The sequence below is a fragment of the Hemicordylus capensis genome, chromosome 3 (assembly GCF_027244095.1).
Source record: "Hemicordylus capensis ecotype Gifberg chromosome 3, rHemCap1.1.pri, whole genome shotgun sequence".
Classification (NCBI taxonomy): Eukaryota; Metazoa; Chordata; class Lepidosauria; order Squamata; family Cordylidae; genus Hemicordylus; species Hemicordylus capensis.
In genome coordinates this window covers 172,307,805-172,331,563 of record NC_069659.1, presented here as the reverse complement: position 1 = coordinate 172,331,563, position 23,759 = coordinate 172,307,805, and the positions used below count along the sequence as shown (strand labels likewise).

At 41.5% G+C, this 23,759-nt stretch overlaps 1 protein-coding gene across 3 annotated transcripts in view; it reads left to right on the top strand.

The window, feature by feature from the left end:
- Positions 1-23,759, top strand: part of KLHL1 (kelch like family member 1) — a 284,280-nt gene that overhangs the window by 40,974 nt on the left and 219,547 nt on the right. For all 3 annotated transcript variants that reach the window (XM_053312232.1, XM_053312230.1, XM_053312229.1), the window contains exon 2: positions 11,370-11,552. In XM_053312232.1, the coding sequence (XP_053168207.1) occupies positions 11,370-11,552 (183 nt within the window). The remainder of the gene's footprint in view (positions 1-11,369; positions 11,553-23,759) is intronic.

Sequence of the window (23,759 nt, the reverse complement as noted above, 5' to 3'; positions counted from 1 at the left end):
GGAGATAGTGAGACAGTTATCCATGTCCTTCTGTATTGTTTCTTCTATTGTGAGCTGTGTTCTAAATATATTGCTTCTTTCATTATTAGATACCCTGATAATTCAGATGAATTTTATATAAACTTATTTCTTTCTAATAAATACACTGATGCCTCGCACACAGTAGCCAAATTCTGTATGGCTGCAATTAAGATCTGCCTATGATGTATCAGAAATTGTCAGTTTTAATTGTCTCCCCCTTCCCCCCTTTTCTTTCTTTCTAATTCTGTTTTACCCTATACTATTTTATATCAATTTTATGTAATAGATTCCACATGTATATATGGAACCTGCTAACCTGTTGGTTAGCAGGCCTCTGTGTATTGATTTTGGAGCATATTGGTCAATGCATTGATTTTTAATGATTTTTTGATTTTTTAAAAACAAACAAACAAAGAAGTAATATAAGTGACTTGGACCATCATTCTACCCCCATGTGAAGGATTATGCCCTTTGTCTTCATTAAAAAGTGCAACATGCTCCCACTTTTTGCCTATCCTTTTACATTTCCAGAATGGCAGGGCTTCGAGTTCTGAAATTGGGCACACATGTAGCCCAAGATGGCAGGAGACTGTTTATTTCATCAAAATCAGTCAGTTCTGTGATTTTTAATAAAATCACAATAAATTAATAAATTTCAAACTTTTGCTTTAAAACTGCCAGAAAGTTAGCTCTGTCCATAGATTACTTCACACCTAGTGAAAGTGGAACTGTTATATCTGAATAAACAAATCTTTTGTTTTTACAGATGTACTATGCTTAAGGTGGTTTGTGATCTGAAAGATCTGCATGAGAAATGTGACACAAGGGGCATGTGTTTTGGTTTTAGTTTATTTTCCTTACAAATACAATTATATGTCCAAGTTGGTTTTATGTTTTAACTGTGGAGCAAGGGACACGTGTTGTGTCCCAGTTAGTTTGGAATGGTCAAGAAGCTGTGTGAATCCACAGGGTCTTGTGTAGCCCTCCCCCCCCCGCTTTTTTTTTTTTTTGCAAATGCACTCTGGCCCAGATCTGTGGCTTTATGTGGATGATCAAGAAGATGTATGGATCCTTTTGGGGTTGTGTAGTCTCCTCCCCCCCCCACACACACTTTCCCAAATGCACTCAGGCCAAGAGCTGTGGTTTTGTGGTGAAATGTATATATATATGGAAAGGATGCTTATTTTTCAAGGACCTTCACCCCGACCCTTGGGTAGGCTCATTAGGTCCAGGGACAAAATTGCCTAGCTGCACCTCTCTTTGTAGCTGACATGAGATTAGTTAGAAGTGGCAATGACACTCCAGCTGATCCTTTTAGCCCTAAATTGCATACTTTAGGATCAAATCACAAATGTAATTTGTGTGTAATATTTGTTTTTAAGAATTTGGGATTTTAACCAGGAGTAAGAAAGACTGCTAAGAATATCAGTATCAAAAATATCTGATTCTGATTGGATGCATTTTTTGGTAACAAAGATAAAAATGACAATTATTAATATGTATTCATATTCAACAGGGATTTTGTATTTCCTGTGTGAAAAGTTAGATTTGGATTGTTTCAAATGTGGATTTATTGGGGTGATTTTGTTTTGTATTTTTCCATAGCTTAGCATCCAAATGATGCTGAACTGTGGAAGAAGCTTAATTGGTTTGATAATAAAAACTTGAATAATTTAGAATACAGTTCTCAGTGTACATAAAGTGAACTTCCAGTAAATATCTGTTAAAAATACATTAACATGCAGACAAGATAAACTCCCAGGTCATTAACTGGGTAGGCTTTTGTGTATATAGCAGAAAACGTCTGTCCTTGATTTCAAAAAGATATATTCTAGTGAAACTGGTGTGTGATGCTTCCTTTGATTATCATGATTCATTCATTCATTCATTCATTCAATGCCAAAAAATGTAGATAAAGCTGCAAGGTATATAACACTCACAGCTATAGCTGCAGCATACTGTAGTTTGTATTTGGGATTATGCAGGTGTTTGCTCATTGAGATCAAAAGACCACACATGGAGTCCTAATTCATGCGGTTGTTGGTCCAAACAGGAGTCTCAGCCTGGAGAGTATTGCAGTTTGTTACTGCCTCTTCCAGAAGCATCCTTCATAGCTAGACAAGACATTATTGAAACTAGTATATTGCTCAGTGATTTACCAAAAGGCCTATTGGCTTCAACTTGCGTCCATGCGGTCCATAATACGTAGCAGGGAGAAAGGAGAAAGTCAGTATGTTTGTCAGTAAACTCAGTAAGAGTCAGTAGATTCAGAGAAACAAGGAGAAAGACAGAACACGTATCACATTGGCACTTTCCCTGATTTTCCAAAGGCACTGTTAACAACATACTGACAAAATTAAAATTCCCCATGTCTCAGTGATTTAGCAACCCTTGCAGTTAAAGCCATTGATAAAAATGCAAAAATTCCACCTTACCTTGATTATGAGAAAAGTATGTACGCAAGTAGTTGTAGAAATTGATGTGCTATGATGGACTAATAGGAAGATGTAGGGGACTTTCCTACCAGAAAAGTCCATTTCACAAGTGTCAGTGTAAGATTGTCCCATTGATTTCCAGTGAGCCTAAGTGTGGGGGCATCTACCCTACTCTATTATCCAGTCAAGACTGGCGTTGGAGTGTCCATTGTAAGAACCCCAATAGATGTGTGTCTCATTGCTTCAGGGAAGCCGCAAACGTTTGTTTGTTTGCTTGTTTATCATATTTTTATACCGCTTGATCTCTACTACATCTCTAGAGATCTAGGGATCTTTTGTACTTCTCTAGGTGGTGTACAAAATTTAGAATAATATTTAAAAATGAACAAAGATTGAAATACACAAAACAATAAAAACAGTAGCATAAAACAAACACAAAAACGGTAGCATAAAACAATTATTAAAACAAATTATTAAAATAAATTCTAATTAAATGCCTGTGAGAACAGGTGAGTCTTGAGGGACTTCCTGAAACCAAATAGAGAAGGAGATGCTCTTATTTCAGCAGGCAGAATATTCCAAAGCCCCGGAGCAGCCACAGAGAAAGCCTGGTTCCAGGTTGCCACCAAACGAGCTGGTGGCAACCGTAACCAGATTTTTCCAGAAGATCATGACAAGTGGCAGGGTTCATGACAAGGAGGCGCTCTTTTAAATACCCTGGACCCAAGCCATTAAGGGCTTTATAGGTAATAACCAGCACTTTGTATTTTACCCGGAAACATTTTGGCAGCCAGTGCAGTTCTTTTAAAACTGGTGTTATGTGAACACTTTGTGTTGACCCAGAGACCAATCTGACTGTCACATTAGGTACCAATTGTAATTTCTGGATTATGTACAAAGGCAGTCCCACGTAGAGCATATTACAGTAGTCAAGCCTGGAGGTTACCAGCATACGTACCACTATTTTAAGGTCATTCACCTCCAGAAGTGGACATAGCTGACATATCAGCTGATAAAAAGTGGCTTTCTTTCTGTGGCTGATAAAAAGCATTCCTGGTCACTTCCTCAGCCTGAGAAACCAGTGAGAGTTTTGGGTCCAGGAGTACTCCCAAGCTACATACTTGATCTTTCAGGGGGAATGCAGCCCCATGCAGAACAGGCAGATCTAAACCAACTTCAGTTTGTTATCCCTCATCCAGCCCATTACCACCTCCAGGCAGGCATTTAGAGATGAGTGCCCAATTGGTGGAAGCTACCACCCAAATTTCAAAGAAATTGGGCGGAGGGGTGATTTTTTAAAAAGTTTGCATGTCTTTAATATTTTCCCCAGAGGGAATAATAGGTATTTCAGCAGCCTTATAGCTCCATGTGGGGGGCACCAGGGTAGCCAAGAGCGGGTTGTGGTGGGTAATAGTGCCCAATGGTTGCAAGGAAGCTACCGCCCAGATTTCAAAGAAATTGGGCTGAGGGGTGATTTTAAACAATTTTTTTAAAGCTGTTATGTCTTTGCGGCAGATTCAGGGCAGAAAGGGGTTTTGAGCGCAGAAGAGTGGGTCAGGTGGTAGTGCCCAATGGGTGCCTGCTACCACACAGATTTCAAATACATTGGTGAAAGGAGTGATTTTTATTTATTTGTTCTGAAGTTTGCGCGTCTTTAAGCTCCCCCCCCCATGGGGAGTAATGGGGATTTTAGCAGCTCCATAACCCCACTTGGGGCTCATATTTGTTCATTTATAATCTTCTTTGGTGCAAAATGGTGAATGAACTTAGAAAGAATCCACTCTCATTTCCTACCAGAGAATCTACTCAGAACACTTAGGACATTGACAACAACAATACCCAGTAGGGGTGTGCACGGAACCATGGAGCTGCAATCTGGCACTGGGGTGGGGGGTTCCTTTAAGGGCAGGGGAGGGTTTACTTACCCCTCCCGCGCTTTCCAACTCCGGCGGCCGTATTTCTTTTAGCAATGGGGCGGCAGGATACCTCCCTGCCGCCCCTTGCCCCATTTGGCTGCGAGTGCACCCTTATTTCTTTTAGCAATCAGCGTTGCTAAACACCGTTGGCTCTCGGATCCCCCGCCACACGTGTTCTCGAGATGTCGGAGGCTGCCTGCTGTGGCTGGATAAATGAGGGATTCTGTCAAATCTCCCTGCTGCCCGCTCCCCAAAGTTGCTGCAAAAGGCTTTAAGAAGGCTTCCGTCGGGGAGGGGGCGGCAGGCAAAATGCTTCTTAAAGCCTTTTGCAGCTACGTTCAGGGAGGGGGCGGGAGGCAAAAGGCTTCTTAAAGGGATAAGTAAACCCTCCCCCGCCCTTAAAGAAACCCCCCACCCCAAACCATCCAAACCTGAACCTCCAATGTCCGGACTGGTCTGGAGGCCTGTAGAATGGCCTCTGGACCGGTCCGGGCACATCACTAAAACCCAGTGACCCATGGACTTGCCTTTCGGGTGTGGTTGGTTCCCTATGTGCACTACACCACAACCTTCTCTGGGCCATGCTGGTGCCCCCCAAGTGTAGTTATGGGGCTGCTGAAATTCCTCATCATTCCCTATAGGGAAAAAGCTTAAAGACACACAAAACTTTTTAAAAAATTAAAATCACTCCTTTCACCAATTTCTTTGAAATCTGGGTGGTAGCAGACACCCATTGGGGCATACCACCCGGCCCACTCTTCTGCCTTGGAACCCCTTTTCTGCCCCAAATCTGCCACAAAGACGTGCCAACTTCAATTAAAAAAACAAACACCACCCCTTTGCCTAATTTCTTTGAAATCTAGGTGGTGGCTTCTTCCCATTGGGCACTACTATCCAAACCACTTTGCCACAAAATGAAGGTCTGAATCTCCGAATTTTTTGGGTCGAAATCAGGTGATTTGTTTTGTATCTGAATCTGGGGAATTGAGCACAGGGGTGATTTGTTCTGTCTACAAATAACCCGAATCAGCTAGATTCAGGTACAAATTGTTTTGCACCCAAATCAAATCACACAACTCTAATCTGAGGAGAGCTTATCTTGTTAATTGCTGTCCATACAATTTAATTGCTTGTTAACACTGTGCATACATTCATTTCTGTAGAATAAACACATGGAGGAGGGAAGCAGGATTTTGCCCACTGGTTCCACCACTCGAAATAGCAAGCATGCATCCAAACCTGTGAATAGAGTCTGTGTGCACAAGTTGTATATGTTAGGCACTGTTATGCATAAATGTTGTGCATGTATAGGTTCTAGAGATGGGGCTAGACATATTCCTCCTCACCGCTCCATGTGTCCATTCTATATATCTTTATTTATTTGATTGATTGATTGATTGATTTTTATACCCCCCTTCCAAATTTGACTCAGGGCACTTTACATTAAAACAACACTAAAATCAATTAACCGTTAAAATAAAAAAATATAAGAACTACATAAAACCATTATTAAAACAATTAAAACAGTTTTCAAAACCCTGGAAGATGAGGCCAAACCTTTACAATTTAAAAACGGTTTAAAACCCTAGAAGGCCAGTCCAAACAGATAGGTCTTAAGGGCTCTCCTGAAGGCCAATATTGAACTCAGGTTGCGGATTTCTTCCGGGAGTGCCTTCCACAGCGCAGGAGTAGCCACAGAGAAGGCCTGCCTCTGAGTCCCACCAGACGTGTTGGTGGACACTGAAGACGGACCTCTTCAGATGACCTTAATGTGCGGTGGGGATTGTACCGAAGAAGATGTTTTATAAGATAACTCAGACCTAAGCCATCATGATGAGAGATTATTCCTTAAAAGGACATGTTCGGCAATACTTAGTCCCTTTTTATTTCAATGGGACTAACTTTGAGTAATTTTCCCTCATGCCAGCCAATGAATATATGAACAGTCCTACTGTTGTGTTTTGGGGATCTCAAGTTTTCATATGAGTGTTTAGTAACTGCTGTGTGTGTTTTAATTTCATTGTATCACATTACACAGCTAGGATGTTTGAGGATATGTGTCATAATATGCACTTGTTTAATATATGTCAACTTATTTTTTAGGGAGTTGTCCATTCTAATTTCATGCCTGCAGATAAATTTAAGTCCATTGGACTGTTTTAAAGTGATCTCAGTCCCAAATCACAGAAAATCCAAGTAGACAGGATGCTCATTGAATTCTGAAACACTCTCACTACTCCAAATATTTTTTAGGATAGAGCTATTCATCTATTAAGTTATTATAAAACAGACATCATGTTCAGAAACATGGATTCCCAAGTATATATCATGACAGACGGTTCAGACACAAATCCATTTTTGTACACTACATCTCCCTCTGAGAACTCTCCAAACAGAATCCATCTAGTTGTCAGGAAACCTGTTACTTTCTCTTTTCAAGTAAACGAAGCCATATGGTTTATTCAGCTCCAAGTCAAATTTTATTTAGCAATGAATACTACTCTTCAGGAGGGAAAATAAACATACTTCTCTAAAATCACCATTGTGGTTCCCACTTGTTTAAGGTTATGTGCTCAGATCCATCCATCTAAAAGAGGGGAAATATAGATGCATCAAAATAAGTAACTGCTTCAATCTCAGAACTGCTTTAAAGAATGGCATATCTAGTTAAGAGACAATTCAACCCAGAATAGTGTTAAAATAAATTGTATTTTGACTTTCGGTCAACATCCGGACTAATGAAGCACTTTTGCAGCAAATATGCAGCATGTGCTATGCGGGAGGGACTATTTTAGTTGATGTCCCTATGTAGCAGATTGTGAAGCTCTTCTCATGATCAGTGAGAAGAGCTTTGGGGCTAACTGCAGGGAGAGCAGGCTTAGCCCGCTCTCCCCTCAGATGAGCAGCCACTCGTAGCTGGGCGGCCAGTTTGGCCGCCCACACAACTGCTGGCTCCATCATGGAGCCAGCGGGTATGGCAATGATTGGGGGCTGTGTGGCCCCCGGAAGTTCCAGGATGCCCCACGTCAGGGGTCAGGAGTCTACTCGTCTACCCAGTCAGGGGTCTACTTGTGTGTCACCGTGTGCCACGGCAACACACAAGCAAAAATATGATAGCGGGTTCTGTGGTCATTCATCATTTTGCACCAAAGTTGATGAATGAACAAAGATGAACAACAAAATACTGGGTTTTTAACAACAAAATCCAGTACCCCATGGGGTTGTGGTTTTGGGGGTGGTTGGCAGGCCATGCGCATTATACCACAACCCACTCTGGGCCACTCTGGTGCCCCCACATGGAATTATGGGGCTGCTGAAATCCCCATTATTCCCTGTGGGGAAAAGCTTAAAGATGCACAACCTTAAAAAAAAAAAAGATTAATATCACCCCTTTGCCTAATTCCATTGAAATTTGGGTGGTAGCTTCCACCCATTGGTCATTACCACCCAAACCACTCTTTTGCCCCTGGAAACCCTTTTTGCCAACCCAAATCAATTCAGATTCAGATTCAGATTGATTTGGATACAAATTGAATCTGGGGTGATTGGGGGGGAGGCAGATACAGACCCAAAACAATTAGGGGTTATTTAATTTGGGTACAAATGGGGGGGGGTGATATGTGCACATCCCTACCAGGCAGGCGTGAGGGTAGCTGTTGCCATCAGTGCTCCTGCTCTACAATCCTTCAAGTCCTTGCTGCACTTCTCCATCCCTCTAATTCCTGCAGTCCAATGGCTGTTCCCCACAAGGATGAGGGCCACAAGAATGAGGGCCCTTCTGCTCATGCCCCTGGCCCAGGCTGCTCCTTTATTAATGGAGGTACCTGCAGGCAGGGTGGAGCAGATGGAAACAATCAGGAGAGTGCTTCACTCAGCAGCAACAGCAGCAGCAGTAGGATAGGAAGTTGCTAATGTCCCCCTCCCTAAAGTTGAGAAATTCAAGTTGTCATAGCTAGCACCAGCAGCTACTTTGGGAGACTATGATTTTTGGTTGGCCCATCAGTATGTGGACATTTGGAAATGCACAGTGATTCTAATCTTAACAACTGACTCGATTGTAGCAGAAGTTTATGCGTCCTCCATCTTGGATTGGGGTGTATGATATAAGCACAAACTATGCCGTTGAGGTGTCCCTATGTGTCCCTACAACTGTACCTGATTTGGTTCATATTGGTCCAGATGTTGTGAAGTTGATGGGGCGGGGGGGGGGACATAGACACACATAGAGAATGCCGGGTGATCTCATAAGTCTACTGGAAAGTAGGCTAAAAATGGATATTTAACTAAATTGAAACTTTGAAAATATCTCAAGTTCTTAAAGAGAATATCAGTGCTTTAGCATATTGCTTCTCAGTTTCTAATGCCTAAGAATTTTAAGAGTACTTAACATTGAGTGTCTTCCCAACTAATATTGACCTTGACTTAGAATGTTGGCAGCATGCAATGATTTTTCCTGATCTCCCCCTTCCCTCTGCTGCACCCCTATATATGTCCCCAACCCTCAGGGACATATATGGGGGACATCAAGATGAGGGTACAGGGAAGATCATTGTGCACACGCAACTTACTAACACAAGGGCAATGTTTGGAATGATGGTTAACCATTAATAAAACTTAGATAGGATACAGGCTATTTAAATTGATGGCATATATTTTAAAGTATGATGTCAAATATACACTGCTAATTGTGCCTAAATACTTGAAAGCAATGCAGGTCAGATTTCCATCTATACCTGAGTGTTGCCCAGTTTGCACATGTGGTTCCTGATCCAGCAAGCGATACATCTGCATGCAGATATTCTTATTTGATTCAGGGCAAAGAGATCTATAAAATGTTTCATGTAACCATAAAAGGTAAACATTGAAGCAATTTACACCACATTTTATGCATGTCTATTCAGAAGTAAGTTGCATTGGGTTCAATGGAACTTACTACCAGCTAAGCATGTATGCAGCCTAAGAAACTTGCATATCTCATAGTTGCTGCTAAGTGGTGGAAATGATTGGAGACAACATCCTCTAAATGAAAACAACCTTGTTTAATGTCATAGGGTCCGTTGATTTGATTAATGTTTTTGAATTTGCATAAGAGAAGTGTGTAAGTGAAGCATACATGCTGAATCCAAGAAAGCTGTTATATGTTTGGCTTATTTGGGGGAATTGTTGGAATTCTGCCACAACAGAACGTAAGAACAGCCCTACTGAATCAGGCCCAAAGCCTATTTAATCCAACATCCTATTTAACACAGTGGCCCACCAGATGCCTCTGGGAATCCCACAAGTAGGAGGTGAGGGCATGTCCTCTCTCTTGCTGTTGCTCCCCTGCAACTGGTATTTAGAGGCATCTTGCCTCTGAGACTGAAGGTGACCTATAGCTACCAGAGTAGTAGCCATTGATATACCTGCCCTCCATAAATTTGTCTAAGCCCCCCTTTTAATGCCCCTTTACAAGGTATCCCTGAGAGGTGGAACTGAGAGGTGGAACTAACACTTCTCTGAAGGCCTTTTAAATTAAACTAGGCGTACCTAATTTTTCCTTTTAATTTGAAAGGGATTTCATCAGTAAATTTAGTCATGATGCTAGCCTTAGCCTAAAACAGGTGTTTCTAATTCTTCCTGGACTACTTCATGGATACTTCTTGATTAAAATAAATAAAAATATTTGATAAATAGGAAGTAACATGCTTTTGTCATACAGTAGATGATATGGCAAAGCAGAATCTGGAACTAGGGATGTGCACAAACCTGTTCGGAGGACCTATTATGGGCCTCCTAACAGGTTCGAACACTGGCTGGTTCGAAGGCCTGGGGTGTCGGCCATTAAAGGCAGGGGAGGGTGCCCTTACCCCTCCCTCCAATTTCCCCCCACTGGCGCTTGGTTTCCACAAAGTCCACCAGGGCAGTAGCATAACTCCCTGCTGCCCCGCTGCCCTTTACCGGATGTAACCACAAGTACTCAATGTGCCTGCATGCATCGGGCACATGTGCGTGACATGCACATGTGCCAATACGTGCAGGCGTGTTGAGTACTTGTTGTTACATCCGGTAAAGGGGGCAACAGAGCGGCAGGCCGCTGCTGCCCCAATGGACTTTGAGGAAACTGAGCGCAGGCGGTGGGGAAGTGGAGGGAAGGGTAAGGGCAACAGCGGCCTGCCCGGTTCAGTGCACATCCCTATTTGGAGCTGCAAAAGCCATTAAATTGAATTCTGATTTTGGGGGTTTGAGCAGCAAGCGTATGGAATATAACAACCACAGTTCATTTAACTATTATACTAGGTAATTTCTTGTAAAGGTTTCTTTCACTACCATAATTGCCAATTTCTGAATATAGCTATAGATACTAACATGGAGACACTAGGCCTTATAGAACAGTACAACACATATAAAAAATAAACTGGAATTGCACCAATCAGCTATTTCTCTCTGTGTGTGTTTGTGTGTGTGTGTAGGTTGGGGGCAGGGGAGAGATTGAATGTATCTCCCCGACCCCCATATCCCAATCATTGAAATTCCAGCTTGTTTTTCATGTCTACTTATGCACAGTTTTGCCTGCTGGATCGGGATAAGGCTGGGCATCATTTCATGCAGCACCTGTCTGTGCACATTATTTTCCACTGAGCTAGGAACATGCATAATGAAACCCCTTTTTGCATGTGTAAGGTCATAGATTGTTGACATTTTGCATTTAATTTGCAATGACATGGGAACTAAACTCAATATAATCTTTGCACTTGAATTCTATGATTCTTTCATGTTTTAAGTACAGTAATTTTGTGTAAAGGTTCAGGTATTTCTCAGTGGTATCATCCCAGTTTTTTAGTACATGATGTAAAAGGCCAAAGAGATTTTGCTGCATTGGGATTATAAGTAGTGAAAACAGGAAAAAACATATCAAGTTTTTAAAAATCATCTTCGAATGTCTCTGATAAAACCACCACTCCTAGATGCACATCACCATAGCTAATTTTTTTCCCTTTTTTGTGGGGGTGGTGTATAGGTTATCAGCGGCTAGCCATCCCGTAACACCTCAATGTGACATGGACTCTAGTAGTTCTGAGGAATTCTATCAAGCTGTACATCATGCTGAACAAACCTTCAGGAAGATGGAAAGCTACCTGAAACAGCAGCAACTCTGTGATGTTATCCTGATTGCTGGGAACCGTAAGATACCTGCACATAGGTAGGTGATAAAACACAGCATTTGTGCTTTGTGTCCACAGAACATTGCTCTGATACTTAAATGAAAAGTGAATGATATAACCATTAAAACTTGCTTGTATGCTAAAGCTGAAGAAAATGGTACCAGGATTGCATAATACCGTTATTCTGGTGAAAGGTGAAAGGTTCAGCTATTAGTGAACATTTCAATTCAGAAATCCAGTTTTTAAAGTAGGTTTCTTGCCTTTGTTTTTTGCAAGATAAATACAAAAAACTCACCCCTATAATTACTTTTCTGATAGCATCAGTAAAGTGAAGATAAGAAGATCAATACAACAGATTTATTCATTCTATTCCAATATTTATTACTTCTATTATTATCCCATGACTTGAGCATTTGGAAATAATAACCTCAAGAATTCCTGAACTGGTGAAATACTCGAGGTAATCTGTGTTACTTACCAACCATCTCAAAACGGTTTCCCAAGAGCAAGTACAGTAGCTGCATGAGATACAGAGTTGTTTCTGGGATTCTAAAGAAGTGGTCAGAAAGTAAGTTTGAATGACTTGCACTTTCTTTCTGCAAACTTCCAGTTCTTGTTTGAAGCAAGATGTTTGTTTGCCAGTATGGGCAGGGAAGGGCATCTCCCTGCTAAGGATATATGCATTGCCTTCTCCCTTCAGGCAAAACATGCAAATGTAGGGAGAAGAGATGAAAAGTGTTTGTGCTTCTTCTCTCACACTTTCTCCTAATGTTAAAGTTGTTCAAAAAGACAGCTTACATCCTGACTAATGCTGTGCTTGTATAGTAGAGCAAGCACGCGTGCAACTGCTGTATTCCAGAGTAAAACAGTGCAGTCACTTGCACCACTGTGGAGCGAAAGCTGTTTTCTCTCATCTTCCCATCCATCTGAAACCTTCTCTGCCATCCAAAAATATGTCCCTGAAGGTCACACAGGCCCCCTCTGCAAGATAGTCTGTTTTGCTTTATTCTAGAACGCAACAGCTGCATGCATGCTCCCTTTGGTGCATGTGTACAGCATTAGAACATCAGACTTTTGTATGGCATGCAGTTTAGCATAATGCAGAATCACCAGCTGTGAAAATAACTGGAATGTAGCATAAGAAAGTATTTAAAAACAAACAAACATATGCAGCAAAGAGTGTTAAAATTAGTCTACCCACAATCATCTTAGTAAATAATATTTTATACCTCATTTTTGCAGAAATGCCATTATAAACTTTGTTCCTGTTTTTTCAAAGAAACAATTTCCTCTTCATCATATACATATATGATGATATAAAATTCCAAATGGCTCAACTGACATCTCATCTCAAAGAGTACAGGGATATGCATGAATGGCTTGGGGTATCCAGTGGTGGGGCAGGGAGCAGTTCCCTTAAAAAGTTCCTTACCTGCTTTTTATCTGCTTGTCCCCGCCCCTGTTCCAGTGGTTACACCCATTCTCCAAAATGCCATGTGAGGCTGCAGCACTCTTCCCTGCAGTCTCCATGTGCCAGTGCTGCATGGAGTCTGCTGGAAACAGCACCGATGCCATGCATGGCATTTTGGAGTGTGGGTGCCTCCACCAGAACAGCAGCAGGGCAGAATGAATAGATAAGGAGCTGCTTACTTGCTTTTTAAGGAAACCACTCCCCACCTCACCAAGCCGGTTCAAATGCCAGTGCCTGAGCTAGTTTGACGCTTCCAAGAGGAGGCATCAAACCAGCTTGTTCACATCCCTAAAAGAGTACCTACCATGTAACAGAAAATATTAACTGCAAATTGATACCACTATCAGTATTTACATCTGTGCTAGTTATATTTTAGAAAAAAATACAATGGGATGTTGAAAGTTCATAGTACCAAAATAATCATGTCTGAGAATCTGTTAAAACCTGTACAATGTAAGCAAATTATAGTTAGTACAGAATCCATGCAGCTAGTTTAAAAGTAAAACTGCATCTGGGTCTGACTTAAGTGCTTCCTGTAGTATATAGTGATCAGATCAGAATCTGTATGGAAGAAATGTTAATTTGTTGAGAATTAAGGGCATGGTGTAGTCCCATTTTCTAGGCCTGCAGATTTAACCCCCCCTCCCAATATTTTATTATCTTATCTGCCATGAATCCCATATCATATTAGTATCTCCAGGCTGGATATTATATGTCAGGATCTGAAGGTTATTTGACTTAGACCTTTAATACCTTTGGCAGAATTATTGGCACAAGAGGGAAACAGGATGTATTGTCTGATATACCAGATTTTAACATCTTTGAAGAATCAGTGTCACACATATAAGATGCTTTGGTCCAGCTAGGGACATATATACCAGAGGAAACATGGATCAAGATGCTTATATTAATTAAGAAAAATTAGGACTGTGCATGGATCAAAATTATAGGATCCAATTCCAGTCCTATGCAAGTTATTATTCAACCTATATTAACACCAGCCTGGATCAAAATGGCCAATGTAACATTATCAAGTTGATACATTTTTCTATAGGATATAATGGCCACTAGGAAATAATGGTAAACCATCAAAATGTGATCTACTATATTAGAATAATATATTATTCTAAGTTGGAATGGGATGAAACTTAAGCATGGTAGACCCTTATTAGTGTGGATGGTTAATGGGGGCTAGGGCTTGGTAAAGTAAAGTGTGCCATCAAGTCGGTGTCGACTCCTGGCAACCATAGAACCCTGTGGTTGTCTTTGGTAGAAGACAGGAGGGGGTTACCATTGCCATCTCCCACACAGTATGAGATGATGCCTTTCAGCATCTTCCTGTATTGCTGCTGCCTGATATAGGTGTTTCCCATAGTCTGGAAAACATACCAGTGGGGATTTGAACTGGCAACCTCTGGCTTGCTAGTCAAGACATTTCACCACTATGCCATTAGGTGGCTTAGTACCACCCCCATTTCAGTGTCAAATTTCTGAGAAGCAGACAAAAAATCCCACCCCCCACTTCATAAATCTGCTTTGCATAGACACTTGCACCCTTCCTTTACTTGGATCCTTGAAAGCATTTAGAGGACTTCATACCCCAAAGTGGGGAAGGTGGGTTATACTTACCTTCCTCGCAGATGGGTGTGGCATTGCTGGGTGTGCTTTCCATGCGCCCAGACAATTCCCTCCACACCGAGGCAGCGGGAAGGGCCAGGATGTGTTGCTCTGGCCACCATAAATACCGTGATGCACCGCACGAGTGTATGGTGCATCATAGAGATCCCCCTCCTCTCCCCGGGCTTCCCATAGCCTGGTATCAATCAGGAAAATGAGGTTAAGGGAGTGTTTCAAGAGTGGCTACTTTGGGTTGCCCAAAGAGATCATATTACACCCATTTTAAAAGAACTACATTGGCTGCCAATAAGTTTCCAGGCAAAATACAAATACAAAGTGCTGGTTATTACCTATAAAGCCCTAAATGGCTTGGGTCCAAGGTATTTAAGAGAGCTCCACCTTCTTCATCAACACCACCGCTGGTTAAGATAATCTGGGGAGGTCTGGTTGCAGTTGCCACTGGCTTGGTTAGTGGTGACTCGAAACCAGGCCTTTTCTAGAGTTGCCCCAAGACTTTGGAACATGCTTCCTAATGAATTAGATTTTCGCCTTCTAGACTCTGAATGTTTTTAAGAAGGACCTAAAAACATACCTGTTTAGACAGGCTTCTAGTTTACAATTTTTAAGCTTTGGTTCTAGAGTTTTTATTGTATTTTAAATTGTTTTAATTATGTTAATGTTTTAATAGTTTTATATTGTTAACCTCCCAGGTACTTTTTAATGGGGTAGTATATAAATGTACTTAATAAATAATAAATAAATAGTTCTGGAAGTGCTTTAAGAGCTTCTGGTGCAGTAACTAGTTTTTATTCTATACCTGCCAGATGATGAATGTCTACCCTATTTTTCTGTTCATATTTACAAGCTATCTCACAGCCTGAAAATTTAATATGAGAAAGAAGTAGAGTAGAGGGGTGTGTGTGTGTGTGTGTGTGTGTGTGTGTGTGCGCACACGTGTGCATGTGCACAGCATAGTGTAGTGTACATGCCAGTAATTCCTGATAGAACACAGCTGGCTGTTGACTACTGATAGATTAGAAGTCAGAAATAATATACAAGCATGTCTGTACTGTTAACTACAAAACAAAAAATCAGCTTTTATTTCACGGTCAGGCTTGTATGTGTTAGAGCAATTCTTTTCTGTTTCAAAAGGATTTGGATATGCTGTTGAATTGAAGCAGGTATAAAATAAAATTCAGTACAGACACACATGCCTACAAATATTCCCATTAAAACTTGAAATAAAAATTGTACTGGAGAGAAAGGAATCTCCATCTCTGTCTATCCACTGAGCACTTTATTACATCATCTCAACCTGGCAAATACATATGCTGTACCCATCATCAATTGTCTTAAATAAATCAGCAAAGTAACATGAACAGAAAGCTGCTTGACAGTATGTCCTTGTCGGATATTGTTCCTTGGCCCAGATGAACAGAGCAAGATCAAAGGATGCCCTTTTTTTTAACAAAAAGAAAAAAGAAATACAGCCCACAAAGTAGCCAACAGTCTTTAAACTATACTTTCCTTGAAGAATGAATGTCTCTCATCTATTAAGTATCTTCTATGAAGTATCTTCATCTGTTAAGTATCTCCATTAATTTCTTTTGGGGTGTTGAGAAGACATAATAAGAATTATTTAAAATGTGAAAAAATCAGTATGTATTTATGTATTTGTTTAGATTTCAACATGTGAACATTTATAATTTTTAATAATTTAAGGGATTCATATTTACGGGAATTAATCTGGCACAAACTTCCTGTTATACAAAAGCCTCCTCAGCTTTACTTGCCTTATCTCTTTACTCTTACATCCTGACACATCCCTGCTTGTAACTTTCATTTGTCCCGTTCTTTCATTTCAACTGTCTGAGAGTGTCTTGATCACTCAAATGGTTCCACCTTTCTTCCTTGCTATGTTCCCAGCCTGGAAGAACGTGTCTCTCAGCTTTTGAAAGCAGGGACAGGGGGTGATCCTGGCTGCGCTACAAACATGGCGCTGGCTATATACTCACAAATGGGGGGGGGCATTTGCTAATGGGGCCACGCTCCCTGTGTCTGATATCAGATGCAGGGTCGTAGGTTGGCAGGGGATGGCAGCGGAGGGCTGAATAGGGGCTGCTGGTATCCTCTCTCTACTACTGATTGAATTTTTAATGAACTCTAGGATAATTGACCAGCAAGATACAGCTTTGGAATGTTTATTGTTTTGTTGTCTTGTTTACCCCCTTGGTACAGCTGGTTCAGTTGTTCATGGTTTTATTGCCCCTTTGAATGTATGATGCTTGTTTGCATTATAGCAGGCATCCCCAAACTGCGGCCCTCCAGATGTTGCTGAACTACAATTCCCATCATCCCAGCCACAATACATTGTAGCTGGGGGTGATGGGAATTGTAGTTCAGCAACATCTGGAGGGCCACAGTTTGGCGATGCCTGCATTATAGCTTTGTTTTTGGAATACAGTTGTATTTCTTACATTTGCCAGATGTATTATTATTTATGTCTGTGTCCAAACCATTACTGAGAAGGGAATCTATGTACCTTTAGAGATACATCTTGTTTACAATATCTACCACAGAACCTATATGTAGCATTGTAAGCTGGCAGGTAGATATTTAGATGGACTTGAGAATAGTGATATTTAGAGGATTGTCTTGAGAAAGAATCCCAATCTCCTTCCCTTTCCCCTTTAATTAATAAATTAATTAATTAATTAACATATTTTTATACTGCCCACAACTTACGTCTCTGGGCAGTTTACAACAAAAACAGAAAAGTTAAAACATTAGTTAAAACAGGTAAATGTCAACAAAGAAATTAAAACATTGGTTAAAATAAATGACAGCAAAAGGTTAAAACATTACTACAATTTAAAACCTTAAAACAATATTTTAAAACAAAGTTAGAACTATTAAAATGATATTTAATTAAAAGCCTGGGTGAACAAATGTGTCTTTAAAGATTTTTTAAAAATTGTCAAGAGATGGGGAGGTTCTTATTTCTTCAGGGAGTGCATTCCAAAGCATCGGGGCAGCAATGGAGAAGTCCTGTCCCCGAGTAGCCACCAGATGAACAGGTGGCAACTGCAGACAGACCTCTCCTGATTATCTCAATGGGCGGTGGGGGTCATGATGAAGAAGATGTTCTCTTAAATAGCCATGGCCCAAGCTGTTTAGGGCTTTATAGGTTATAACAAAGACCTTGTATTTTGCCTGGAAACATATTGGCAGCCAGTGTAGCTCTTCCATTAGGGGAGTAAGATGGTCTCTCCGAGATGACCCAGAGACCAACCTGGCTGCCACATTCTGAACCAGCTGTAGTTTCAAGACTACATACAAAGGCAGCCCTTCATAGAGTGCATTATAGTAATCCAGTCTGGAGGTTACCAGCATATGTACCACTGTTCTGTGGTCATTTATCTCGAGAAACAGACACAACTGGCATATCAGCCAAAGCAGATAAAAGGCACCTCTGGCCACTGCCTCAACCTGGGACACCAGGGAGAGACTTGGATCCAGAAGCACCCCCAGATTGAGCACCTGTTCCTTCTGGGGAAGTGTGACCCCATCCAGAACCGGCAGATCAAACTCATCTCCTGAGTTTCAACCCCGCACAATAAGTACCTCTGTCTAATCTGGATTCAGTCTCAGTTTGTTATCCCTCATCCAGCCCATCACCACCTCCAGGCCGGCATTTAGGGAGGTTGTGGCTTCTCCCAATGAGGTTGACATAGAGAAATAGATTTGGGTGTCATCAGCATACTGATAACACCCTGCACCAAATCCCCTGATGATCTCTCCCAACCATTTCATGTAGATGTTACAAAGCATTGGAGACAGTATGCACCCTTGCGGGACTCCTTACCAGAGCTCTTGTTTTGAAGAGAAACAGTCTCTAAGTGACACCATCTGAACCTACCCAAGAAGTAGGAGTGGAACCATGCCTCCCATGCCTCCCACTCCCAACACTCTCAGGTGCCTCAGAAGGAGATCATGGTTGTTGGTTTTGAAAACTGCCGAGAGATCCAAAAGGATCAACAGAGTCACACTCCCCACACCAATTCCTAATTGGAGATCATCCAACAGGCCGACCAAGGTTGTCTCAACCCCATAGCCCACCTGAAAGCCAGTTTGAAATGGGCCCAGATAATCCACTTCCTCCAATACAGCCTGTAGCTTAGATGCCACCACCCTCTCAGTCACCTTGCCCAACCATGGGAGGTTGGAGACAGGCCTGTAGTTGCTCAACTGTGAGGGATCAAAGATTGGCTTCTTCAGAAGTTGTCTAATAATTGCATCCTTAAGACAAGGAGGCATCCTGCCTTAACAGGTGGGGTCAAACTTCCCTGGAAGGAACAGGTACACAGTCTGGGGGATGCTTCTGGATCCAAGCCTCTTCCCGACATCCCAGGTTGAGGCAGTGGTCAGAAGTTCCTTCTATCAGCTTTGGCTGATACGCCAGCTGCATCTGTTTCTTGAGATAAACGACCTCAGAACAGTGGTACCTAGGCTGGTAACCTCCAGACTGCATTACTGCAATGCACTCTATGTGGGGCTGCCCATGTATGTAGTCTGGAAACTACAGTTGGTCCAGAATGTGGCAACCAGGTTAGTCTCTGGGTCACCTTGGAGAGACCATGTTACTCCCATATTGAAAGATCTACATTGGCTGCTGATAGGTTTCCAGGCAAAATACAAGGTCTTGGTTATCACCTATAAAGCCCTAAACGGCTTGGGCCCTGGGTATTTAAGAGAACATCTTCTTCATCATGAACCCCACTGTCCATTGAGATCATCAGGAGAGGTCCATCTGCAGTGGCCATCAGCTCGTCTGGTGGCTACTTGGGGACGGGCCTACTCTGCTGCTGCCCTGAAGCTTTAGAATGTGTTCCCTGCTGAAATAAGAACCTCACCATCTCTGACAACTTTTAAAAGGTCTTTAAAGATACATCTGTTCACCCAGGCTTTTAATTCAATATTGTTTTAAAATATTGATTTATACTTTTAAATGGTTGTAATGTTTTAACTTTTTCTGATATTTATTTTGTTTTAACTAATGTTTTAACTTTTCTGTTGTCATTGTTGTAAACTGAGCAGAGATGTAATGTTTGGACGGATAAAAATATGTTAAATAAATAATTAATAAATAAAATAAAATAAAATAAACCTACATGTAATTTAGCTCAAAGAGCTATAGTGAAAAATGACAATTTAGGACATCTCCAGACTTTCTGCAAAGGTGCAGGGAGAAAAAGGTTTTCATCACTACTGTTTACAGCCTTTGTAAACAATTGAAGTTATCTAAGATTTATGTATACAACCACATCTATTTTTATTGACTAACATGTGCAAATAAACTTCTTTCCTAAAACTGGAGAGAACTGGACATAAAGAGTGTCTGGAATTCTTGCCCACGCCAATGGAATAATACTGAAGAGAATTATACTGTTCATGTTGTAAATAAAGTCTGGTGGATTATCACAGCATTCTTTATTTCTACAGTGAAACATTAGATGATCAATGTTTTATGATACTGGTAATAAATGCAAAATGTATTATGCATATGTGGAACCTTCATGACTTAATTTGCAACTCCTACTACCAAGGAAGTACCTCTGTTGAAATTGCAAGAGTTTTTCAACATAGATTGAACCAGAAGCCAGAGGAAAAATGTGCTTCCATATTAACTAATCATAGAATATTTTTGTAGTTTCCCAGTCATCCTGGCATCTGCAAAATCATCGGTTCAATTTTGGAATGAATGAAGCACATTCAGAAGCTGAAGGTTTAACTAAATACTGGTTTGGGGAAAAGTTACACCATTTGTGCTTATATCCAAATAATTTGTGATAGATGGATTCTCTCTGAATTGATGAATTCTCTTTGGGCTGCATGAAGTGTGCAACTCTCCATGGATGAAACAAAATTCATTAGTTTATTCCTGTCTATAGCAAGAATTGAATAGACGAAAATGACATCTCAGAGATAACTGACCTTTCTGCTGAATAGGTCAGCATGCCTCAGAGCCAAGATTTACCACCACCTGCAATTCTCTGAGGTACAGAAAGCAACTGTTCATTACAGATTCAATGAGTCCCAAGGCATCCTTATTTTTGCTTTTGAATATTGTATCTCGCTGGACCACTGCTCTGATTTAGTATGATTCCATCTTTTAGAATTAAGATTAATTATGAGTACCTTGCACTTGTTTCACCTGGTAAAACACCAGAGAAAACTCTTCTGGTAGTAATTCAACATGTTTAAATAGGTAATGCTGGTCTCTGATGCTACTTGTAAAAAATCTGAGTAAAACATTGGCATATTTTATTGAATGTTTTAAATTGCTTTATTTGTTTTATTCTGTTTTTCTTGTGTTTATTTTTGTTAACCACCTAGAGCCTTTGGAACCAGGCAGTATAGAAATAAAATAAATATTAGAAAATATTTATTTATTATAAATGATACTTTTTAAATATTAGAAAATATTGTTTATTTATTGCATTTTTATACCACCCTATCCATCCAAATGCTCTAGGCAGTATACAAAAACCAAAAACAAAAACAAACAACTATTTAAAACCATAATCTTAAAATAATATAAAAACAAATTTAAAACCAGTTTAAAACCTGTTTAAAAATATTTAAGAACAACTAAAAAACTTTGGAAGGCCAGGCCAAACAAATTACTTTTCAGGGCTCTCTTGAAGGCCGACAGTGAGCCCAAACAATGAGCCCAGGAGCAGCTGCAGAGAAGGCCCAGTTCTTAGGTACCACTGGACATAGCAGTGGTAACTGTAGACAGGCTTTCCTCAGATGACCTTAACGTGCAGTGGGGATCATACAGAAAAAGACTATATCTGAGGTAACCCAGACCTTTGCCATTCAGAGCTTTAAAAGGTAATAACCAGCACTTTGTATTTTGCTCGGAAACATAGCAGCAGCCCATGCAACTGTTTCAAAACAGGCATAATATGGTCTCTTTGGGTTACCCCAGAGACCAGTCTGGCTGCTGCATTTTGAACTAACTAGTTTCCAAACTATGTACAAAGTCAGCCCCATGTAGAGTGCATTGCAATAATCAAGCCAGAAGTTACTAGTTGATGAACCACTGTTTTAAGATCATTCTCTTCAAGGAATGGACACAGCCGTCCAATCAGCCGAAGCTGATGGAAAGTGCTCCTGGCCATAGGCTCCTCTTGAGATACCGGGGTGAGACCTGGACCCAAGAGCATGCCCAAGCTGTGTACCTGTTTCTTCTGGGGGAGTGTAACCCCATCCAGCACAGAAAGCTCTAACTCATTCCTCAAATTTTGATGCCCTACAATGAGCACCACCGTCTTGCTTGGATTCAGCTTCAATTTGTTATCCCTCATCCAACCCATTACTGCCTGTAGGCAGGCATTTAGGAAATGAGTGCAAGCTGCTGCTGCTGATTATGATGTTGATGAAGATGATGATGATGATGATGAGAAATAGATTTGTGTGTCGTCAGCATACTGATAAAACCCTGCACCAAATCTCTTGATGACCTCACGCAGTGGTTTCATGTAGATGTTAAAAAGCATTAGTGACAGAATGGAGCCCCAAGGAACTCCATATAATATCTCCCATTTCAAAGAGCAACCATCACCAAGCACCATCTGGAATCTACCTGAGAGACTGGAACGGAACTACTGCGAGCTGTGCCTCCTATCCCCAATTCCCCATGCAATCCAGAAGGATACCATAGTTGATATCCTTCTGGTTGGTATCGAATGCTGCCAAGAAATCCAAAAGAACCAACACACTCTCTCTGTCAATTCTCTGGTAAAGGTAATCCATCAGGCCAACCAAGGCTGTCTCAACTCCATAGCCAGCTCTAAAGCCAGTTTGAAATGGGTCTAGATTTAGTTTTCTCCAAAACCACCTGGAACTGTTTAGCCACCACTCTTTCAATCACCTTGCCCAACCATGGGAAGTTGGGGACTGGCCTATAACTGTCCAAAACTGAGGGATCAAAGGGAGGCTTCTCAAGAAGCGGTCTAATTGTTGCCTCCTTCAAACAAGGAGGCATCCCACCCTCCCTCAGAGATGAGTTAATGATATTAACTAGGCCATCTCCAACAATTTCCCTGCTAGACAGAAGCAGCCAACTCAGACAAGGGTCCAAAGAACAAGTGGAAGGCCACATCGCCCCAAGCAGTTTGTCCATGTCCTCAGGCATCACAGATTGAAACTGATCCAATCTAATACTGCAAGAGGGATTGCTGGACACCACTTTAACAGGCTCCGCAGAAACAGTGGAGGCCAAGTTGCACTGAATACAGGAGATTTTGTCCGCAAAGAACCCATTAAAAGCATCACAGCAGGACATAGTCTCTGGGGGCTGGTTTGAAATGGAAGGAGCCTGAATCAAACTCTTCACAACCCGGGACAACCTGCAGAGGCAATGGGTGCAGAATTGTTGCTGTTGTTGTTTTGCTGCATGCACTGCCTCCGTGTAAACCTTCAAATGGGCTCCATGCTGTGTCCTGCCAAGCTCCTCCACGTGTTCCATTTGCCTACCTTGCTGCTTCAGACCCTGAAACTCCTCTATGTACCAAGAGGTCACTTTTAAAGCAGGTTGGAAGGGACACTTAGGAGCAATCGTGTCTACAGCCCTGGTGAGTTCCCTGTTCCAAGTTCCCACCAGGACATCAAAAAAATCATTGGCAGGAGCAACATTCAAACCCTCCAAGATTTTTTGGAATCCCACTTTATCTAGCAGCCATCTCGGGTAGACCATCTTAATAGGTCCTCCATCCCTGCAGGGCAGGGTTGTGGCTGTGAAACCAACCTTAACCAGGTAGTGGTCTGTCCATGACTATGAGGAAACCACAGGATTCCCCCACCCACAGAACACCCATGCTGCGTGGTGCATCACACATGCTGTGCGGCACGCACGTCAGCAGCAGGCATATGCGCTCAAGTTACTTCCGCTTTTTGCAGTTAACAAGGGGGCAGGGGCAGCAGGGAGGAATGCTGCCGCGCTGAAAATGTCACTAAAAAATGGAGCACCGGAAGGGTAAAAGCGGCAGGAGGGGTAAATACAACTCCCCACCCTTAAAGCAACCCCCCCGGCGTCGATCCGCCAGACCGGGCCACTTGTGAACCAGTTCACAGGCCTCTAACATGGCCA